Source organism: Tursiops truncatus, chromosome 20 (genome assembly GCF_011762595.2).
Source record: "Tursiops truncatus isolate mTurTru1 chromosome 20, mTurTru1.mat.Y, whole genome shotgun sequence".
In the NCBI taxonomy this organism is placed as follows: Eukaryota; Metazoa; Chordata; class Mammalia; order Artiodactyla; family Delphinidae; genus Tursiops; species Tursiops truncatus.
The window spans coordinates 2,714,466-2,732,633 of record NC_047053.1 but is presented as its reverse complement, the minus strand read 5'-3'; the positions used below and the strand labels follow the sequence as shown (position 1 = coordinate 2,732,633).

The window sequence follows — 18,168 nt, the reverse complement described above, 5'->3', positions numbered from 1 at the left end:
TTGTCCCTTTCTCCCTTTCCTTACCTAATTCTTTTTGAGGTCCCACCTGGGCTGTCCCTCACCATAGGTTTTATGGTGACAAGGGGGAAGGTATTCCCCTGTGGTAATATATAAAATGTGGCTTTTGTGGATTACCTTGTAGTTCCAAATAAGGCCCTCAAAAAATTAGATGTTTTTTCCTGCATTGTTGTTCTTTACATTTTTCACGGTGTAACCTGTTATTTTTTAACTGTGTCCATAAACCAGATAATCTGTCCCTAGGTTGAGTTTACTATACATAAAATGTGCACAGAGATAGAGGTAAACGGTCTTTGATCCAGCAGTGCCTGAGTCTCTGGTATCACCCCTTAGAGTCTCCAGATACATGAACTTTTCGAACAACTCAACAGGGTTGAAGAGCTTGGCTTTTTATTTCCAGAGATCTTATTTCAGAGGACTTCACGTGCACATAAGCATCAATATCAAAGATCTTTCATGCCCCCCAAAAGAAAAGGACAGATTTGGGTGAGTTCTAGCTCCTTTATTAGTTTCTAAGTCCTTAGTTCCATCTCCTTTTACATTTAGAACCATGGATGTGTAACTGCTCAGTTCCAGTCCCATTCCATCACCTGTGAGAGATATAATTGGAAATGTGGGAGGGAAATCTTCTGAGGTTTACCTGATTAGGGGGTGGTGGAGAATTTGCCCATATCTATTCCCATATATTCTAAAGTAGGAGGAGTCCTAAGAAGGCATAGACACATGAGAAAAAGGAGGTGGCGTGTGATAATCCCCCTGCCCCACACAGTGAGATCAGAAAACGATCTCCCAGACTTTCTCCATCACTTAACTAGATTGTAAAGTTAGCAAACTATTGCTTTTTAGTGATGTGTAAATTTGAACATCTGCAATCACCATGACCAAGCTATTTTATTTGTAGGTCTATACTTACCTAAAATGTCTATGCATATATACCAAAGGAAACCATCAAGAATGTTCATAGTTGCTTTATTGCTAATAACCCCAAACTGGAAACAAACCAAATGTCCATCCACAGCAAAATTGATAAACGTGAGGTAGCCATTCAAAGAACACACAGAGCACCGAAACGGAAAGCATATCTCCATGAAACCACACAGATTAATGTCACGAATATAATGCTGAGCAAAAGACGCCAGACACAGGATGATTCGTACTGTTTGGATCTAAGTACACACATTTATAACACAGGTGATGCTAACGTGTGGTGTTCAAAACTAGATGATCGTTAGCTTTAGCAGGATAGAATGGGTAGTGATTGGGAAGGTCGAGGAGAGGGGCCTCTGAGTTGGTAGTTTTATTCTATTTCATTGTCTTAAACTGTGTTGTAGTTACAAGGGTGTCTTTGCTTCTTGATAAGTCATTGAGTCGTAGAGTTATGATTTCTGTGCTTATTGGTGCGTATGTTATAAATACTTCACTAATGCATTTGAATCCATTTTTGTAATAAGGACAAATAACATAAAGTATAAGACTTTGCAATCTTATTTTCATTTCATGAAAACTGGTCACCAGAGGACTCCAAGCTGAAGTGTTGCAACTATAGAGCTTACGTTTATATATACATATATAAATAAATGTATATATAATATATATATAAATATATATATTTAAAGATCCACAACTGTTTGATTTAATGTCATTTGAGTGTAGAAGATCACAATTATACTTACAGTTTGCTAAATCTATAATCTTTTAGCTGAAAGTTAGCTGGTTAGCCACACCCATCAATGAAACTGCTTTCGCAGAAGAATCCAACCTGTGACAATTGATAGGCACTTTAGAAGTCACTTTTTTTTTTAATTTTTTAAAATTGGAGTCTAGTTGATTTACAACGTATTAATTTCTGCTGTACAGCCAAGTGATTCAGTTATACATACATATATATTCTTTTTCATATTCTTTTCCATTATGGTTTATCACGGGATATTGAATCTAGTTCCCTGGGCTGTACAGGAGCACCTTGTTGTTGATCCATTCTTGATTGTCTATAAAACATGAGAGTTCTTAGAACGCAGGCCATCAAACTCTCATTTCAGGTTTTTCCTTCATTACTTCCTGTGATCCTGGTATCAGAAAAGATTTCTATGTCTCAGTATTTCACAGATAGAGGGAATAACATGACTGTCTTAGTCACCACTGTGTCCATCAAGACCAGGCACATGATTCCCAGGATCTGGGCAATGACCCTTCCAGAGGTAATGGGAAATTTGCTATCAGCCAGAAAGCCATGGATCCTCTCCTGGGGAGGCCTGGCTACTGTATCAAAGGAGACCTGCTCTGGGAATTATGGGGGCTGGGTACACAGTCTCTGCGAAGCTGTTTCCACGTCTGATGCTTGAAACCCACAGGCAGTAAACAAGGGAAGATCACGAACAGGCTGGGAGCCTGTGAGCAGGAGCTGGAACTTCATAAGGACAGAATGAAACCTGTGTCTCTTCTTGCTGCCTCTGACCTTGTGACCAGGGTGTCCTGCAGAAGCCAAGAGCCTACATCACAGAGCTAAACACATACGTGTAACCCAGGAGTCAGAGAAACTGAGGGAAAAATCTAGGGGAAGGCAGAGCAGCTGAAGGTCCAGCTGCTGCTTATCTGTCTTAAACTGGATTTGTGTGTGTGTGTTTATCCTGCTTGGCATTTTCTTAGCCTCTTGAATTTGCAGATTTATGTCTTCTGCCAAATTTGGGGACACTTTGAGTATTTCGTTATGATATTCTGGATTTTTATTTAAGTGTTGTGTTTCAGTAGGCCTCCTCTGACACCACTCTGGTGGGCTAAGGAAGGTCACCACCACCTGGTTATTGTTTGGTGGGGATGGAAGTCTAAGGGACTCAGTCTCTATTAACAGCCCTGGGGAGAGGAATTTCTTGCTAGGCCGCCCCCACTGGGCCATCACCCCCGACAACACCTTGTCTTGAGGGGAGAGCCATGCTATTACTGCTTCCAAATGGTGCCACTGACGTTGTGTGTGGGGAGGTTCAGTACGACCGAGCGTGAATGAAAGTCTCAGCTTCCCATCCCCTCTCTGACACCATCCCTGTAGGGACAGAGGGGCACCTCATTACAGTCAGGGTAGGATGGAAGCCTAGGCTCCCCACTCAGCCTTTGCTGGTGGACTTGAGGTGGGACCACAGTTTTTTTTCAATAGTGTTTGACTGGAGTGGATTGGGGTTTTTTTCTCAAAAGTTTTCTGTTATGTTAGGTTTCCCTTTCTTGGTCTCTGGCTGGAAAGAGCAGGCTTTATTGGGGGCTTTAAAAAAATCTGCACCCATTGGCATTTTAGGTTGTCAACTTACCCAGGCCAGCATATAGGAGACAAAAAGAAAACCTAGGAAAATCACCACTGTGTCTTTCCTCAGGTGGCAACGTCCTTAGTGGGACTGTCTTCTGTCCAACTTTGAGTCTTATATTTGTTTTATAGACAATATTGAGGGGTTTTAGCTATACTTAGTGGGAAGTATAGGGAGAAGTGTGTCTACCCCACCTCATCCCACTACTGGTTCACTGATTCACCTTCATTTATGAAAAATATTTTGATGGGTATAAATTTCTGGGCTGACAGGGTTTTTCCCCAGTACTTTAAAGGTGTTGTTTCACTGGCTTCTGGCTTGCTTTTTTTGTGTGTTTTTGCTTTTGTTTCCTGATGAGAAGTGCTTATCTTTGTTCTCTAGTACGTACAGATCTTTGTTTCTCCAGCTGTTTTTTAAATCTTTTTTTTTTTGAAGTATAGTTGATTTACAATGTTGTTGTAGTTTCTGGTGTACAGCCAAGTGATTCAGTTATACATATATATACACAGTCTTTTTCATATTCTTTTCCACTATGGTTTATTACAGGATACTGAATATAGTTCCCTGTTCTATATGGTAGGTCCTTGTTGTTTATTTATTTTATATACAATAGTTTGTATCTGCTAATCCCAAACTCCTAATTTATCTGTCCCCCACCCCCTTTCCTCTTTGGTAACCAGAATTTTGTTTACTATGTCTGTGAGTCTGTTTCTGTTTCATAAATATGTTCATTTATGTCATAGTTTAGATTCCCCAAATAAGTGATATATCCTCCAGCTGTTTTTTAAGGTTTTCCTTTGTTACTGGTATGTAGCAATTTGAATATGATGTGCCTTTGTGTGGTTTTCTTCATGTCTTTTCTTTGAATTTCACTGAGCTTCTTGGATCTATGGGTTTGTAATTTTCATCAAATTTTGAAAATATTTAGCCATTATTTCTTCAAATATTTTTCTACTCCCTCACCCTCTCTTCTCCTTCTGGGATGCTAATTACACTTAGACTACTAGACTACATCGTCTTGTTCCATAGCTCACTGCTGCTTGGTTCATTCTCCATCTTTTTTCTCCCTGTGTTTCATTTTCGGCAGTTTCTATTTCTATGTCTTTGCATTCACTAATCTTTTCCCTTGCAGTGTCTAATCTGCTCTTAGTCCTATCCCGTATATTTTTCATTTCATATACCGTATTTGTTACCTCCAGGATTTGGATTTCCAGCTTGCATATCTCCTGAGATAGTTCAAGGGTCACAGGATTAGGTCATACTTTCTCCAAAGGTACCCATTGGCTCTGAAGTCTCAAGAGCCCAGTGTTGCACTGTGTTCAGTTTCACTGAGCTTTTTATCTCCCTGCAGATCTCCATCTGGAGGGGCTCACACACAATCAAAGCAGCAGAGAATCCAAGGCACACAGAATAAGAAAGGATTAGAGGAAATTCCCTGGCTGTCCAGTTAGGACTCGGTGCTTTTACTGCCGTGGGCCTGGGTTTCGATCCCTGGTCGGGGAACTAAGATCCCGCAAGCGGTGCGGCAAGAGGAAGGAAGGAAGGGAGGAAGGAAGGAAGGAGGGAGGGAGGGAGGGAAGGAAGGAAGGATTAGAGAGGAAATTGTCTCACCATTAAGGGAAGCTGCTCTAGAAGCCTTGAGGATTCTGTGTGACCCAATGTGGAGAAGATGGCCTTTAGTCATTAAAACCATGGAATTGAGGCAAGGGAAAACATGCATTAAAAATAATAATGCTAACATTTAATTTATTATTTTTTTTTATTAGTATGAGCCAAGGAAAGAAGCTCAAAGACCCAGAAATTACAATGAAGGCATTACGATCTTTCTATCAAGAAGTTTAATGACAGGCAGAAGCCTGGACACGCAACTCCCCCGGACCCCAGCGTCTGGGGCTTTAATTTGTTGCAGGAGATTCTCTGTTCTCTCAATGGCTTTCTTTCTTTAGTCACACGGAAGTGTTGCGAGGCAAGGGCTGTGTCATTCTTCTGTGTCGCTAGTGCTAGTGCTTGACACACAGTCGTGGCCTCTCAACCTGAAAGAACTTTTTAGGTCCACGAACTGTCAACGATGCCAATTCAAAGACGCAGGCACAGAGGCGACGAAAGAGCAGAGTAGCGGCGCGGAGGATTCTGGGCGCCGTGGTCCCCGCCGGCTGCGCAGGCGCACTGCCGTCCGCGGCCTCCCGGCCGCCGACGCCATTGCTGGAAGAGTTCCCGCACTGCTCTGCGAGCGCCCTGTCCTCAGGCGGCCGCCAGGTACTCGTCGACCCGGGCGACCGGCCGGGGCCCCGCCGCCCCTCCCTCGGCGCTCGGCGCTCGGCGCTCGCCTCCTGGCGGCGTCCGGGGCGGGGCCGCTCCCGGCGGAGCCCCAGACCCCGAGCTGACCCGCCCACCCCAGAGGGGCCTGGGGCCGACCTCCCTCAGAAGGCTGCGGCCTGGCAGCGCTGCGTCGGGGGGCCGGGCAGGGTGGGCGCGCCACTGGACCTTCCCCTCTTCCCGGGGCCGCGCCTGCACTGAGGGAGGAGAAGGGCGGTGCGGGAAGCAGGCGAGCTGCAGGAGGGAGAACTTCCATCCTGGGCTCTGCACCCGAGCGGAGGGACTGGGGTTCGATAGCGGCGCTCTGACCGGTGCCCCCCTCTCCTGCCTTTGGGAAATGGAGGCAGCCTTTCCTGCCGGCTCAGCTTCCAAATATGCAACACAGTTTGGGGAGTTTGGGTTTTTTTTTTAGGATTTTGGGCTGAACCGCGCGGCTTGCAGGACCTCAGCTCCCCAACCAGGGAATCCAACCCCGGCCAGGGCAGTGAAAGCTCCCAGTCCGAACCACTGGACCGCCAGGGAATTCCCGCAACACAGTATTGTTAACTCTAGTCGCCGTGCTGTGCATTATAGTCCCAGGACTGGCTTATTTTATACCTGGAAGTTTGTACCTTTTGACCACCTTCACCCATTTTCCCACCTCCTCCCAGCCACCAGTCTGTCTCTGTGAGTCTCGGATGTTTTGTTTTTAGGTTCCACATATAAGTGAGATTGCACGTTATTTCTGTGACTTGCTTCACCTAGCATAATGCCCTCAAGGTCCACCCATGTTGTCACAAACGGCAGGATTTCCTCCTTTTTTGTGGCTAATATTACACTGTGGGCACATGCCGCTTTTTGTTTATGCATTCGTGCATCAGTGGACACTTAGGCGGCTTCCACGTCTTGGCTGTTGTAAATGATGCTGCAGTAACAGGGGGTGCAGATACCTTTGTGAGTTAGTGTTTTCTATTCCTTCGGATAAATGCCCAGAAGTGGAATTGCTGGAAAATATGGTGGTTATATTTTTAATTTTTGGAGTAATCTCCATACTGTTTTCCATAATGACTGCACCAGTTTACATTCCCACCAGTGGTGCAAAGTGTCCCCTTTGCTCCATGTTTTTGCCAACACTTGTTATGTCTTGTCTTTTTGATAATAGCCATACTGACAGGTGTGAGGTGATATCTCATTGTGGTTTTGATTTTCATTTCCCTGATGATTAGTGATGTTGAGCACCTGTTCATGTACCTGTTAGCCATCTGTATGTACTCTTTGGAAAAATATCTATTCATCCCTGCCCATTTTTTACATCAGATTGTTTGCTTTTTTGCTGTTGAGTTGTATGAGTTCTTTTTATGTTTTGGGTATTAACCCCTTATCAGATATATGAGTTGCAAATATTTTCTCCTGTTCCATAGGTTGTCTTTTCATTTTCTGGACTTCCCTTTGCTGTGCAGAAGCTTTAGTTTGATGTAGTCCCACTTGTTTATTTTTGCTTCTGGTGCCTGAGAAGTCATCGCCAAGATGGATATCAGGGAGTTTACTGCCTATGTTTTCTTCTAGGAGTTTTATGGTTTCAGACCTTATATTCAATTACTTAATCCATTTGGAGTTAATCTTCGTGTATGGTGTAAGTTAGGGGTCCAGTTTCATTCTTTTGCAGGTTGCTGTCCAGTTTCCCCAACATCATTTATTGAAGAGACAGTTCTTTCCCCATTGTATTCTTGGCTCCTTTGTTGTAAATTAATTGTAAATTTATGTGTGGGTTTATTTCTGTACTCTATTCTGTTCTATTGATCTGTGTCTTCTTTTTCCAATACCATACTGTTTTGATTACTCTAGCTTTGTAATATAGTTCGAAATCAGGAAGCATGATGCCTCCAGCCTTGTTCTTATTTCTCAGGATTACTTTGACAATTTGGGGTCTTTTGTGGTTCTATACAAATTTTAGAATTACTTGTTCTACTTCTGTGAAAAATGCCTTGCAAATTTTGATCATACTGGATCAAATTTGTAGATTGCTTTGAGTAGTATGGACATTTTAACAACATTAGTTCTTCGAATCTATGAGCATGGAATATCTTTCCACTTAATGTCTTTAAGTTTTCAATGTATACCAGCCAGTCACTTCCGTGGTTAAATTTATTCCTAGGTATTTTATTCTTTTTTTAAGCATTTGTAAATGAGATTGATTTCTTAATTTCTCTCTGAGATAGTTCATTATTAGTGTATAGAAGCACAGCAGATTTTGTATATTGATTTTATATCCTCCAACTTTACTGCGTTTGTTCACTAATTCCTACAGTTTTTGGCAGGATCTGTTAGGGGGTCCTATATATAAAATCATGTCATCTGCAAATAGTGACAATTTTAATTCTTCCTTTCTGATTTGGTTGTATTTTATTTCTTTTTCTTGCCTAATTGCTCTGTCTAGAACTTCCAATAATATGTGGGCTTCCCATAACATATATTATGTTGAGGTACATATCCTCTGTACCCACTTTGTTGAGAGTTTTTATCATAAATGATGTTGAATTTTGTCAAATGCTTTTTCTACCCCTGTTGAGAGGATCATATTATTCTTATCCTGCATGGTGTTAATGTGGTGTGTCACATTTGTTGATTTGCAGATGTTGAACCATCCTTGCATCCCTGAAATAGATCCCACTTGATCATGGTACATGATCCTTTTAATGCATTGTTGAATTCAGTTTGCTAATATTTTTTGAGGATTTTTGTGTCAGTGTTTATCAAGGATATTGGCCTATAATTTTCTTTTCTTGTAGTACCCTTGCTTGGTTTTGGTATCAGGGTAATGCTGGCTTCATAAAATGAGTTTGGAAGTGTTCTCTTCTATTTTTTGGAAGAGTTTGAGCAGGATTGGTATTTTTTAAACATTTGGTAGAATTCACCAGTGAAGCCATATGGTCCTGGACTTTTGTTCATTGGGAGAGTTTTGATTACTGATTCAGTCTCCTTACTAGTAATCAGTCTGTTAGGTTTTCTATTTCTTCATGATTCAGGCTTGGTAGGTTGTCTGTTTCTAGGAATTTATCCATTTCTTCTAGGTTGTCCAATTTATTGGAATAATCTATTTTAGATCAGTGTGTCTTAAACTTCAATGTGTGCATATGAATCACCTAGAGATCTTAACAAAAGGCTGATTCTGATTCGGTAGTTTCTGGAGTTAGGCCTAAGGTCTTGCATGTGTCACAAGCTCTCTGGTGGTGTTGATGCCGCTGGTCTTTATACTTTTGAACACAAAGCTCTTGGATGTGGATTCTTTTTTTCTTTTTTTCCCACTGGGCCGGATGTGGATTCTTAATGGAGGCAAATTGTACATATAAGGCAGGGACAGATTCAGCATAATTCGGCCTAGATTCCTTTGGGCCCCAAAAGCTCTACTGGGTAGTGAGAATGTCAAACTGTCTAAGAAACTCTTATTAAAGAGTAGAATTTCACAAGATTTGGAAAGCTCATTTCTCACTGTGCCACTTCCCTTTTATATGCCTTGCAGCATCATTCTGCAACCATGCACTTGTTAAGAGAATGTTTACTAACCTCAGGCTCTTGTTTTCAAACCAAACTCAGCATCAGCAAGGCCATATCTTTAACCAAAGACAGAAGGCAGAATCAATGCCTGGGGTATCTGAACAAGATCTCTGCCACCCTGTTTCTCCACAGTGTAAAGCCTTTATTAGGCATATAACTATTTTCAGTATAAAAGAACTACTGCTCAGTGCTTTGTGCATTGGATTCCACTTTCTCTTATATCATTATTGTTATCCCTACTTCCTTTCTATTTGGGGTTGCCTGATATAGAAAGGATAGATAAAGAGCTATTTGAATATGAGATTGAGAGAGGCATGTACAAGACTTCTAATATCTTTTAAGTTTGGAGTTGTGGTGTTCTCTTTACATGGAGCAGAGGCCTGTGGAAGTTTTAGTGAGTTCACTCTTCCAAGGAAGGACGGGAAGAAAGAGATTACTGGATTATTCCACTGTTAGAGGAGGCGGTGATTGTGGCAAGGGAAGATGGAATTGTTTTTCCCAGCAAGTTGAAGTAGTGGGGCAGGCGTGGCCTGGAACTAGACTGATCTGGGACCCTACACAGCTTGGGTAAAATATCAGTAGTCTAGTTTTCCTAAGCCTCAGCTTCCTCACCGGTGGAATGGGAATTAGTTTCCATTGGGTGACGTGACGGTCAAGTGAGAAAGTAGTTTCAAAGTTCCTTGTAAAATGTCTGATCTGCCAACTGTAACTACATTTCGTGGTATTAAAATCTTAAGCTCTACACTGGTAAGAATCATATTTCCTCGCCGATCGCGCAGGTTAATCTTGTGTTCTTTAGCAAGGTCATACTTATTTGTAATGTCAACGTTTCAACTTGGTAAGTCTGAGATTTCCAAGGCAGGATTGCTTTTCATGGCTTATTTCTCTTTCTTAGATATGTCTTTGCAGGACTCCACTCTTTCCAGAGAGGGGAGCCCAGAGGAAGAGATTATGGCTGCTGTGGTTTTTTCAGTTGGACCTCTGGTAAGTTGGGGTTTCCTCTGCTTCTGACCTGTTGTCCTGCTTTGAGAGCACGACTACTTTTCCTGAAGTCGTGTGACTTGACCTCACCCACACTCCCTTTGGTAACTGAATCAAGTTGTTTGATCCATGAAAATTTGGTTCATCATAGTAAAGCTTGTAATCTATAGGAAGATTCACTATGCATATTGAAACAAGTATCAGACACGTAATCTTGCAGAAAAAATCTGTGCTATCTTTAGATATGATAGGCAGTCTGGAAAATTTACTTATGACATTAACTTTGTATTGTTCCCAGGAAATTTCAGTTATTTATGGGGTAGTAGAATGGAATATTTTCCAATTGGAAAATTTTGTTTAGGAAATTTTGAACAAAACAATACATGTGCATACATACACACACCCTTAATTCACAGGGACCATTCCCCTTGTGTCCACTCTTAGTGTTCTCCTCTTTTCTACCCATTAAGAAGTGATCAAGCTTAATAGATGACATGGAGAGAAAGAAGATGTTTAAGACACAGTGCTTGGCTGTAGGGTGCTTACAGTCTCACTGAGGTAAGGCATACAAAAGAAATAGTTACATAATTTATTTAGGTGAATGATAGTTACTGAGCAGTATGATAAAGCTGATGAGTGCTTTTGTAAGGAAAGAAATGGGATATTAGTATGGGCTGAATCAGTTATGGAAAGCTCATGAGGATGGTTAGATTTAAGCTGGTACCCAATTACAAGTGGGATTTAAATTGTTGTAAATTATTTGTGAGGGTACTTCAGGTGAGAAGGCAAGGCTCTGAGGCAGAGAACAGTGAGTGAGCCAGTGATTCAAGATGGAAATTTGTGAAAGATAGGACTGGAATTTAGATAATTAAGCTGAATCTTTTCATGTTTCCCTGAAGACATTTAAGTGTATATATGTATGTGTGTGTGGATGTGTTTGAGGTGGGTATTAATGTGATTAAAGCTGTGTTTTAGAAGTGACTTTTTGAAATAGGAGATTCAGAAGAAAGGTAGTACCAACAAATATAATTTGTTACAGAAATTATCCATAATAACTTGTAGTAGTGATCTTTTATTTTTTGTAGCAAGAATATAAAACATGTAAATAGTTCTTAAGACATACCCTTGAAAAGATAAATGAAAGCCAAAATGTTTCACTTTATCAGTAGATCTAAAGTATTTGTCTAGTATAGGCCAGATCAAACACATCTCTAATTATCAGAGGTTGAGGTTCACATCATCCTTAATTTTTTGGAAGCTGAATATTTGTACTTTTTTAAAAAATTAACATTTATTTTTGGCTGCGTCGGGTCTTCGTTGCTGTGCATGAGCCTTCTGTAGTTGCAGCGAGTGGGGGCTACTCTTCGTTGTGGTGCGCGGGCTTCTCATTGCAGTGGCTTCTCTTGTTGCGGAGCACCGGCTCTAAGCCCGCGGGCTTCAGTAGTTGTGGCTTGCGGGCTCTAGAGCGAAGGCTCAGTAGTTGTGGCGCACCGGCTTAGTTGCTCCGCGGTATGTGGGATCTTCCCAGACCAGGGCTCGAACCCGTGTTCCCTGCATTGCAGGTGGATTCTTTTTTTTTTTTTTTTTTTTTTTTTTTTGGGGTACGCGGGCCTCTCACTGTTGTGGCCTCTCCCGTTGCGGAGCACAGGCTCCGGACGCACAGGCTCAGCGGCCATGGCTCACGGGTCTAGCCGCTCCGCAGCATGTGGGATCTTCCCGGACCGGGGCATGAACCCGTGTCCCCTGCATCAGCAGGTGGACTCTCAACCACTGCACCACCAGGGAAGTCCCCTGAATATTTGTACTTTTTAAGGTAAGAACTTGAAAGGGAAGAACTAAGATAACATTTTTCTCAATGAAATTTAATAGTTCTGTTACCCATAACTTTTAAAAATCTAAAATCAGTAAGTACTACTAGAAGATATAGTAAAATTTCATTTCATTTATGAAATCAGGTCTTTATAGGCATATAGTGTCTAATATTTGGAAGAAAGCAATGTTGTGAGAGGTCCCTGAAATATTCTCTGAAAGAGTACTGAGACAGGCCCCCCCCCAACCCCCAGACATGATCTTTCAGTTGTAGAAAACAGATGGTGTTAGTAGGTTTTGAATGTTATTCTTGAGCAAGATAGATTATTTCTGAGAAACAGATTTCATCCTCATAGGAAAAAGAATTATGTAACATCTAAGACCCCTTATTATAAGTTTATTTTTGTTTTGATAGGTTATTTGTTAAAAGTCCCCTTTAAAAATTATGCAGTTGTATCTTTCTCAGTCTTATGTGTGTCATTGTCTCAAATGAGGTGAAAGAAGATTATGTTTGGATGTTGCTATGGGACCTTAATTTCATCCCTGAATAATACAGTAAAAGAGGTGATCTCATATACACCGCATCCACAGGGGACTGGTGGTGCTTGCTGAGACTCTGTTGTAGGTAATAGGCAGCCTGTCACTGAGTGATCTTATCCTGTATCCCCTTAGAGTCCTGAAGTTCCCCAGCCAAATGAAGATCTTCACCTTCAGGCAGAAGAACAAGAATTGGTAACGGTAATACTTGGCATTGTATCTAAGGGGAATGAAGAGACGGCATCTCTTTTACTGCACTAATTCTTAATGTTCCAGCACATTGCAAGTTCACCATAAGAACCATCTGGCTCGTTAGGTGTGGTAACCCCAGGGCTGATAGCGTCATTTTGACAGATTTTATTTCTCTCAGTGGTAGCAGCCCTAATTTGACAGATGGTCACATTATAATTCCTAATGATAAAGTATCCTGTATCACATACTTCAATTCTTGCTTGCAGAGCCTCAAGGTAGCCAGAGGTGAGAGCTGAGGGCCTTCTTAGATTTTTCCTGGGGCTTAGCTCCAGATGGGAAAAGAAAACAAACGCAGTAAGTTCATTATAATTTGAGTTATGTGTGAAGTGATTAACAATATTAACAGTTTATGAACTGTCATTATCTCTCACATTAGCCATGTTTTATTGTTAGTAGAATTATATAAAACATGCTTCACAAACTTTGAGGTCCTAATAAATAAAAAGATTTAAACCATTTGATAAGCATACATATCTGTATGGCAGAAAAACACTCCAGAGGAAATCTGTTTCTTCCGATACAGAGCATACCTTAGCCAAATACAGTCTAACTTGAGACCTTTGCCCGATTAGTCAGCTAAGTAGGGTTCTTAATTTACCAGATCATAGAGTATAGTGCTTATGAGTTTGAATTTTGGAACCAAACTGCCTGGATTTGAATCGAGACTTTGTGTCTTCTGTGAACTTAGGCAAGGCACCTAACCTCTCGATGCCTCACTTTCCTTATCTGTAAATAGCAGCTTCCTTATTGTGAGGATTCAATCATTACATTAAAAGCCTTCGTATCAGTACCTGACAAATAATATGAACCATACTTACACAAAAGTAGAGAGAGTAGTTTGATGAATCCCATTGAACCTTCAACACTTAACACCCATGGCAATCATATTTCATCTGTAATACTACCCTCCCTCACTGGTTTTATTGAAGCAAATCCAAGACATTATATAATCTCATCTATAAATATTTCATTATATATCTATAACAGATTTTTTTAGTTTTAAGTATAATACCATAATTACAGCTAAAAATGAACAGTAAGCCTTAATATTATCACATATTAATTTGGTATTTGTTTCCCCAGTTGAGTCATATTAGCTGATATTGTCTCTTAGGTCACTTTTAATCTAGAGGTTTCCCCCTCCCTCTTTTTTTCCCTTTGTAATCATTTATTGAAGAAACCAAGTCATTTGTATTTTAGAGCTGTGATGTCCAGTACAGGAGCCACTAGCCACATGTGGCTGTTGAGTACCTGAAATGTGACTAGTTCAAGTTGAGATGTACTGTTAACTTAAAATACACATCATATTTCAAAGACTTAATACAAAAAATAATGTAAATTATCTCATTAATAATTTTTACATTGATTGCATGTTGAAATTATATTTTGTACATATTAGACTAACTAAAATATATTATTAAAACTAATTTCACCTGTTTCTTTTTATTTTTAATGTGACTACTAGAAAATTTAAAATTCCATTTGTGACTTGCATTATATTTGTTGGACAGCATTGATTTAGAATTTGTCACAATATGGATTTTATTTATTGCATACCCATGGGTTTTTTTTAACATGTACTTCTGTCTCCTGTATTTCCTTTATATTGTTAGTTAAATCTAGAGGCTTGATCAGATTTTGATTTTTTAAAAATTTTTTGGCATTGGCATTTCATATTTCTGGTATCTACTACCAGAAGCTACATAATGCCTAGTTGAAGCCTCTTTGGTGTGTTAGCAGCCACTGATAATCCTTTAATTCATTAGAGGTATCAAAATGGTGATATTCTAATTTTTTCATTCCATGTTCACATATTAGCTGGAGTACTTCCATAAAGAGAAACCTCCCCTCATAGACCATCTGATTACATTTTATTACTGTGCAAACTATATGTATTTTGCATAGGAAAAGAAGGGCAAAGGGTTAATTCTTTCTCTTTATTTACCAGTTTCCAGGCATTCTCCAAAGATGATCAATGAGTATCCTTAGAGTTTTATAGCGAAATCATAATTTTAAATGTATTAGATATTTTTGAAGCCCACTACAGTTATTGTTCTTATGGATGTTCAAATTGTCCCATCTTTGGCCAGTGAGAGCCTCTTGAAGTTGTCTCACAAGTCTCAGACATGATCCTAGTACTAGTCTTTGATAGTTTTCTTGCTTTTTTTAATTTTTTTTATTTTTTGCGGTATGCAGGCCTCTCACTGCTGTGGCCTCTCCCGTTGCGGAGCACAGGCTCCGGACGCGCAGGCTCAGCGGCCATGGCTCACTGGCCCAGCTGCTCCATGGCATGTGGGATCTTCCCGGACCGGGGCACAAACCCGTGTCCCCTGCATCGGCAGGCGGACTCTCAACCACTGCGCCACCAGGGAAGCCCCCTTGCTTTTTATTTTGACAGAAAGTTCCAAGCCCTGGTTTCTTGTAGCAGAAAGTAATCTGTAGGGGCCACGGTCTAGACTGCATAATGGTACCTTTTTGGTTATTGTTTCTAAACCTATTGAGTGGCCGGAGATAGGAAGTATGTGGCCTGTTTTCCTGAAAATACTTCATGAGTTTATACCGATATTTCCCATGCAATATTGGATTGTACATAATCTCATTGATATTACATTTATATCTTCTTTCTCCCATGTCTAATTTATTAGTTCTCAATGATATCAATACTGATTTGCTTTATCCAACACTACACACGCAACAGTTACAAAATAACATTTCCATCACTGCCACCAACAATAATGATTAGTTACTGAAAATGTGTTGTTTAGTTTTTTACAGTTCTTTTTCTCCTCAGGATATATCTCACAAGAGATATACAGAAAAATTACTATGTTTTAAAGATACTCAAAATAGTTCCTCTCTGATGAATGTGTATGCTACCAGCTGGTTTCATTTTACTTTTAATATTTAGAAATTGCTTTTTTATTTAGTTTTTCTTTTATAATAATATATTTACATGGTTCAAAATTCAAATCTAAAAAACAATAAATATTCAAGGGAATCTAGCTTCTATTCCAGTCCTCTTCACTCTGTTTCCCTCTTCCTCCAATAGATAACCAACCATTAAAACAATTTTATGGCTTATCCTTTGATTTTTTTTACAAGCATATATACATATATTTTATATCCTGACCAGAGAAGCTCCCCAAAGTCCCACAATTTCTTATTTTTCTTTCTCAGATAGATAGCTTATAATATTCTATATCTACAATCTGAATGATAAACTGTGTCTTTTATTAAGCCATATTTTATAGAATAGAACTGAAAAAGAGTTGATATTATACATAAGGCAGGATTTTGAGGGAGGAAAGATGATTTGGCTGGAAACTACTAGTTTTCTAGTTTTCTTCCCCAGTTTTGTATGTATTAATCTGCCTAATAGGTCTAACTGTACAGTCCCTGAGTGATCTCTGTATTTATTTTAGGAATCAGTGACATTTAAAGATGTGGCTATAGACTTCACATTGGAAGAGTGGAGGTTGATGGACCCTACACAGAGGAAACTGCACAAGGATGTGATGCTAGAGAATTATAGGAATCTTGTCTCCTTGGGTAAGGGTAACCTCCAGGTTTATGTATCTGCCCACCGGGCCAGGTTTACTGAAGATACAGACCCTCTAAAGTACTTAACTGAATTTTGGGCTAGAATTTAAGCGTTAAAATCTCATAATCTTAGGGGCATATTGTTGGGAATTATGCTGTCTTTTGCTCTTAACTCAGTGGTTCGCCCATTGTAGAGTAAGAAATACATATTTCTTTGGAATCTTGGAGATTATTGACAGTCCCTCCTTTTAAGACTGTTTTTTGTAGTCACTTCCATAAGACTTATCAGTGTCTCTAGAAAGAAAGGAACAAATATGTCTATTTTATTTCTAAACTGAGGTTATCCCCAAACCTGGGATCATGTTGAGCTTCTTTGAGGTACCTTTGTAATTCTCTACAACACTGCTGTACAGTAGAGTGTTCTCCTGTGATGGGAATGTTTTGTATTTGTGCTTTCCAGTGTAGCAGGCTCTACACTGTGGCTGTTGAGAATTTGAAATCTGGCTAGTCCAACTGAAGAACTGAATTTTAAATTTTATACAATTTTAACTAACTTAAATTCAGAATTAAATATCCGTAGGTGGCTATTGTCAGCTGCATTGGACAGTGCACCCCTAAAACTTCTTGTGGTAACCACTCTGCACAGAAGATCAGGAGCTGAGACTGAATTTGGCCCTAGTTCTTGCTCACAGGCACAATCAAATCCTATTCATTTTTCTCTGAACAGGGCTTGCAGTTTCCAAACCAGACATGATATCTCATTTGGAGGATGGAAAAGGACCATGGGTGGTAGTGAGAGAAACTTCAAAAACCCGCTATTCAGGTGAGTTAATAAGAACCAGGAGGATGGGATTTCTTTGAAGTCAGTAGGTCATGGATGGAGCAGAACATCTGAAATATTTTGGGAGTTATCTTTGCTCAAAGCTATCTCAAAGGAAAGGATTCTCCCCCTCTCTTCCTCTCTTCCTACACCTCCCTTCCTCCCTCCCTCCTGCCTTCCCTCCCTCTCTCCCTCTGTTAACCTCTCCTTTTCCCTCTCCTGCCATCTCTGCCCTCTACTTCTAGTTCCCATCACATCCTACTTTACTTTCTTGGGAACATGATTTTCATAATTGTTCCTTCCTTCAAACATGCATAAAATATCCCTTTCAGTCTGTCTTCTCCATTTAACCTTACACTTTTCTCATTTGTTTAACCATTATTTGATATCTCTTCCTTCATTAACTTTCCTGAAAGTGCTTTCTTAAGGATCACCACTGATTTCTTTTAAGCTAAACCCATTGACTAATTATTTAACTTTCTTCACTTGCATGCCTGCTGAAACTTCAGAGGAACCCTCCTACTGTCCTCCAGAATCTTCACTAATTGAGAATACAAACAGTAAATCAGTTGAGAATCAAAATATAGTATTTATCTATTTAACCAATATCTATTAATATTAAACAATCAATATTTAATACTTATCTGTATACTGTGAACTGAGTTAAGTACTATGTCTACAGCAGTAAGATGGACCAGGTCCCTTCTCTCATGAAGATTAAATTTTGAGAAATAGATAATTGACAAGTAAATAAACAAAAGCACACTAAATAATGGTCATAATAACTTAGCCATGAGGATATGAAAGAGTAACTTGGATGGCGATGAGGGTGCCTCCTTCAGATAGTGTGGTCGGGGAAGGCTTCTGAGGAGGTGACACTTGAAGAGTCAGAAGAAGCCAGCCAAGGCAAGAGGAGAAGAAGAGCATTCCAGGCAGCAGAACGTAATGTACTGAGTTCTAGAAATCTGAGGAAGCTGCCTGACTGAAGCATAAGGAGAGGGAGACTGGTACAGAATAAGATAGTCAGACAGGAGACTGCCTATTCAGGACTCTGTGGACCATGGTAAGGAG

General features: G+C 40.1%; 1 protein-coding gene across 6 annotated transcripts in view; it reads left to right on the top strand.

Moving 5' to 3' along the window:
• LOC101328830 (zinc finger protein 286A) overlaps positions 1 to 18,168 on the top strand; it is a 46,321-nt gene that overhangs the window by 15,129 nt on the left and 13,024 nt on the right. Inside the window, exons 1-7 of one of the 6 annotated variants that reach the window (XM_073797134.1) lie at positions 5,549 to 5,564; positions 10,054 to 10,142; positions 10,584 to 10,697; positions 12,621 to 12,686; positions 12,944 to 13,031; positions 16,160 to 16,286; positions 17,005 to 17,100. The exons of 1 other annotated variant lie outside the window; for it this stretch is intronic. In XM_073797134.1, the coding sequence (XP_073653235.1) occupies positions 16,217 to 16,286; positions 17,005 to 17,100 (166 nt within the window). In that variant the 5' untranslated portion in view covers positions 5,549 to 5,564; positions 10,054 to 10,142; positions 10,584 to 10,697; ... (1 more) ...; positions 12,944 to 13,031; positions 16,160 to 16,216. Of the gene's footprint in view, positions 1 to 5,468; positions 5,565 to 10,053; positions 10,143 to 10,583; positions 10,698 to 12,620; positions 12,687 to 12,943; positions 13,032 to 16,159; positions 16,287 to 17,004; positions 17,101 to 18,168 lie in introns of those variants that run through there. 4 more of the 6 variants (XM_073797132.1, XM_073797131.1, XM_019944193.3 and 1 more) reach the window with 4 other exon arrangements.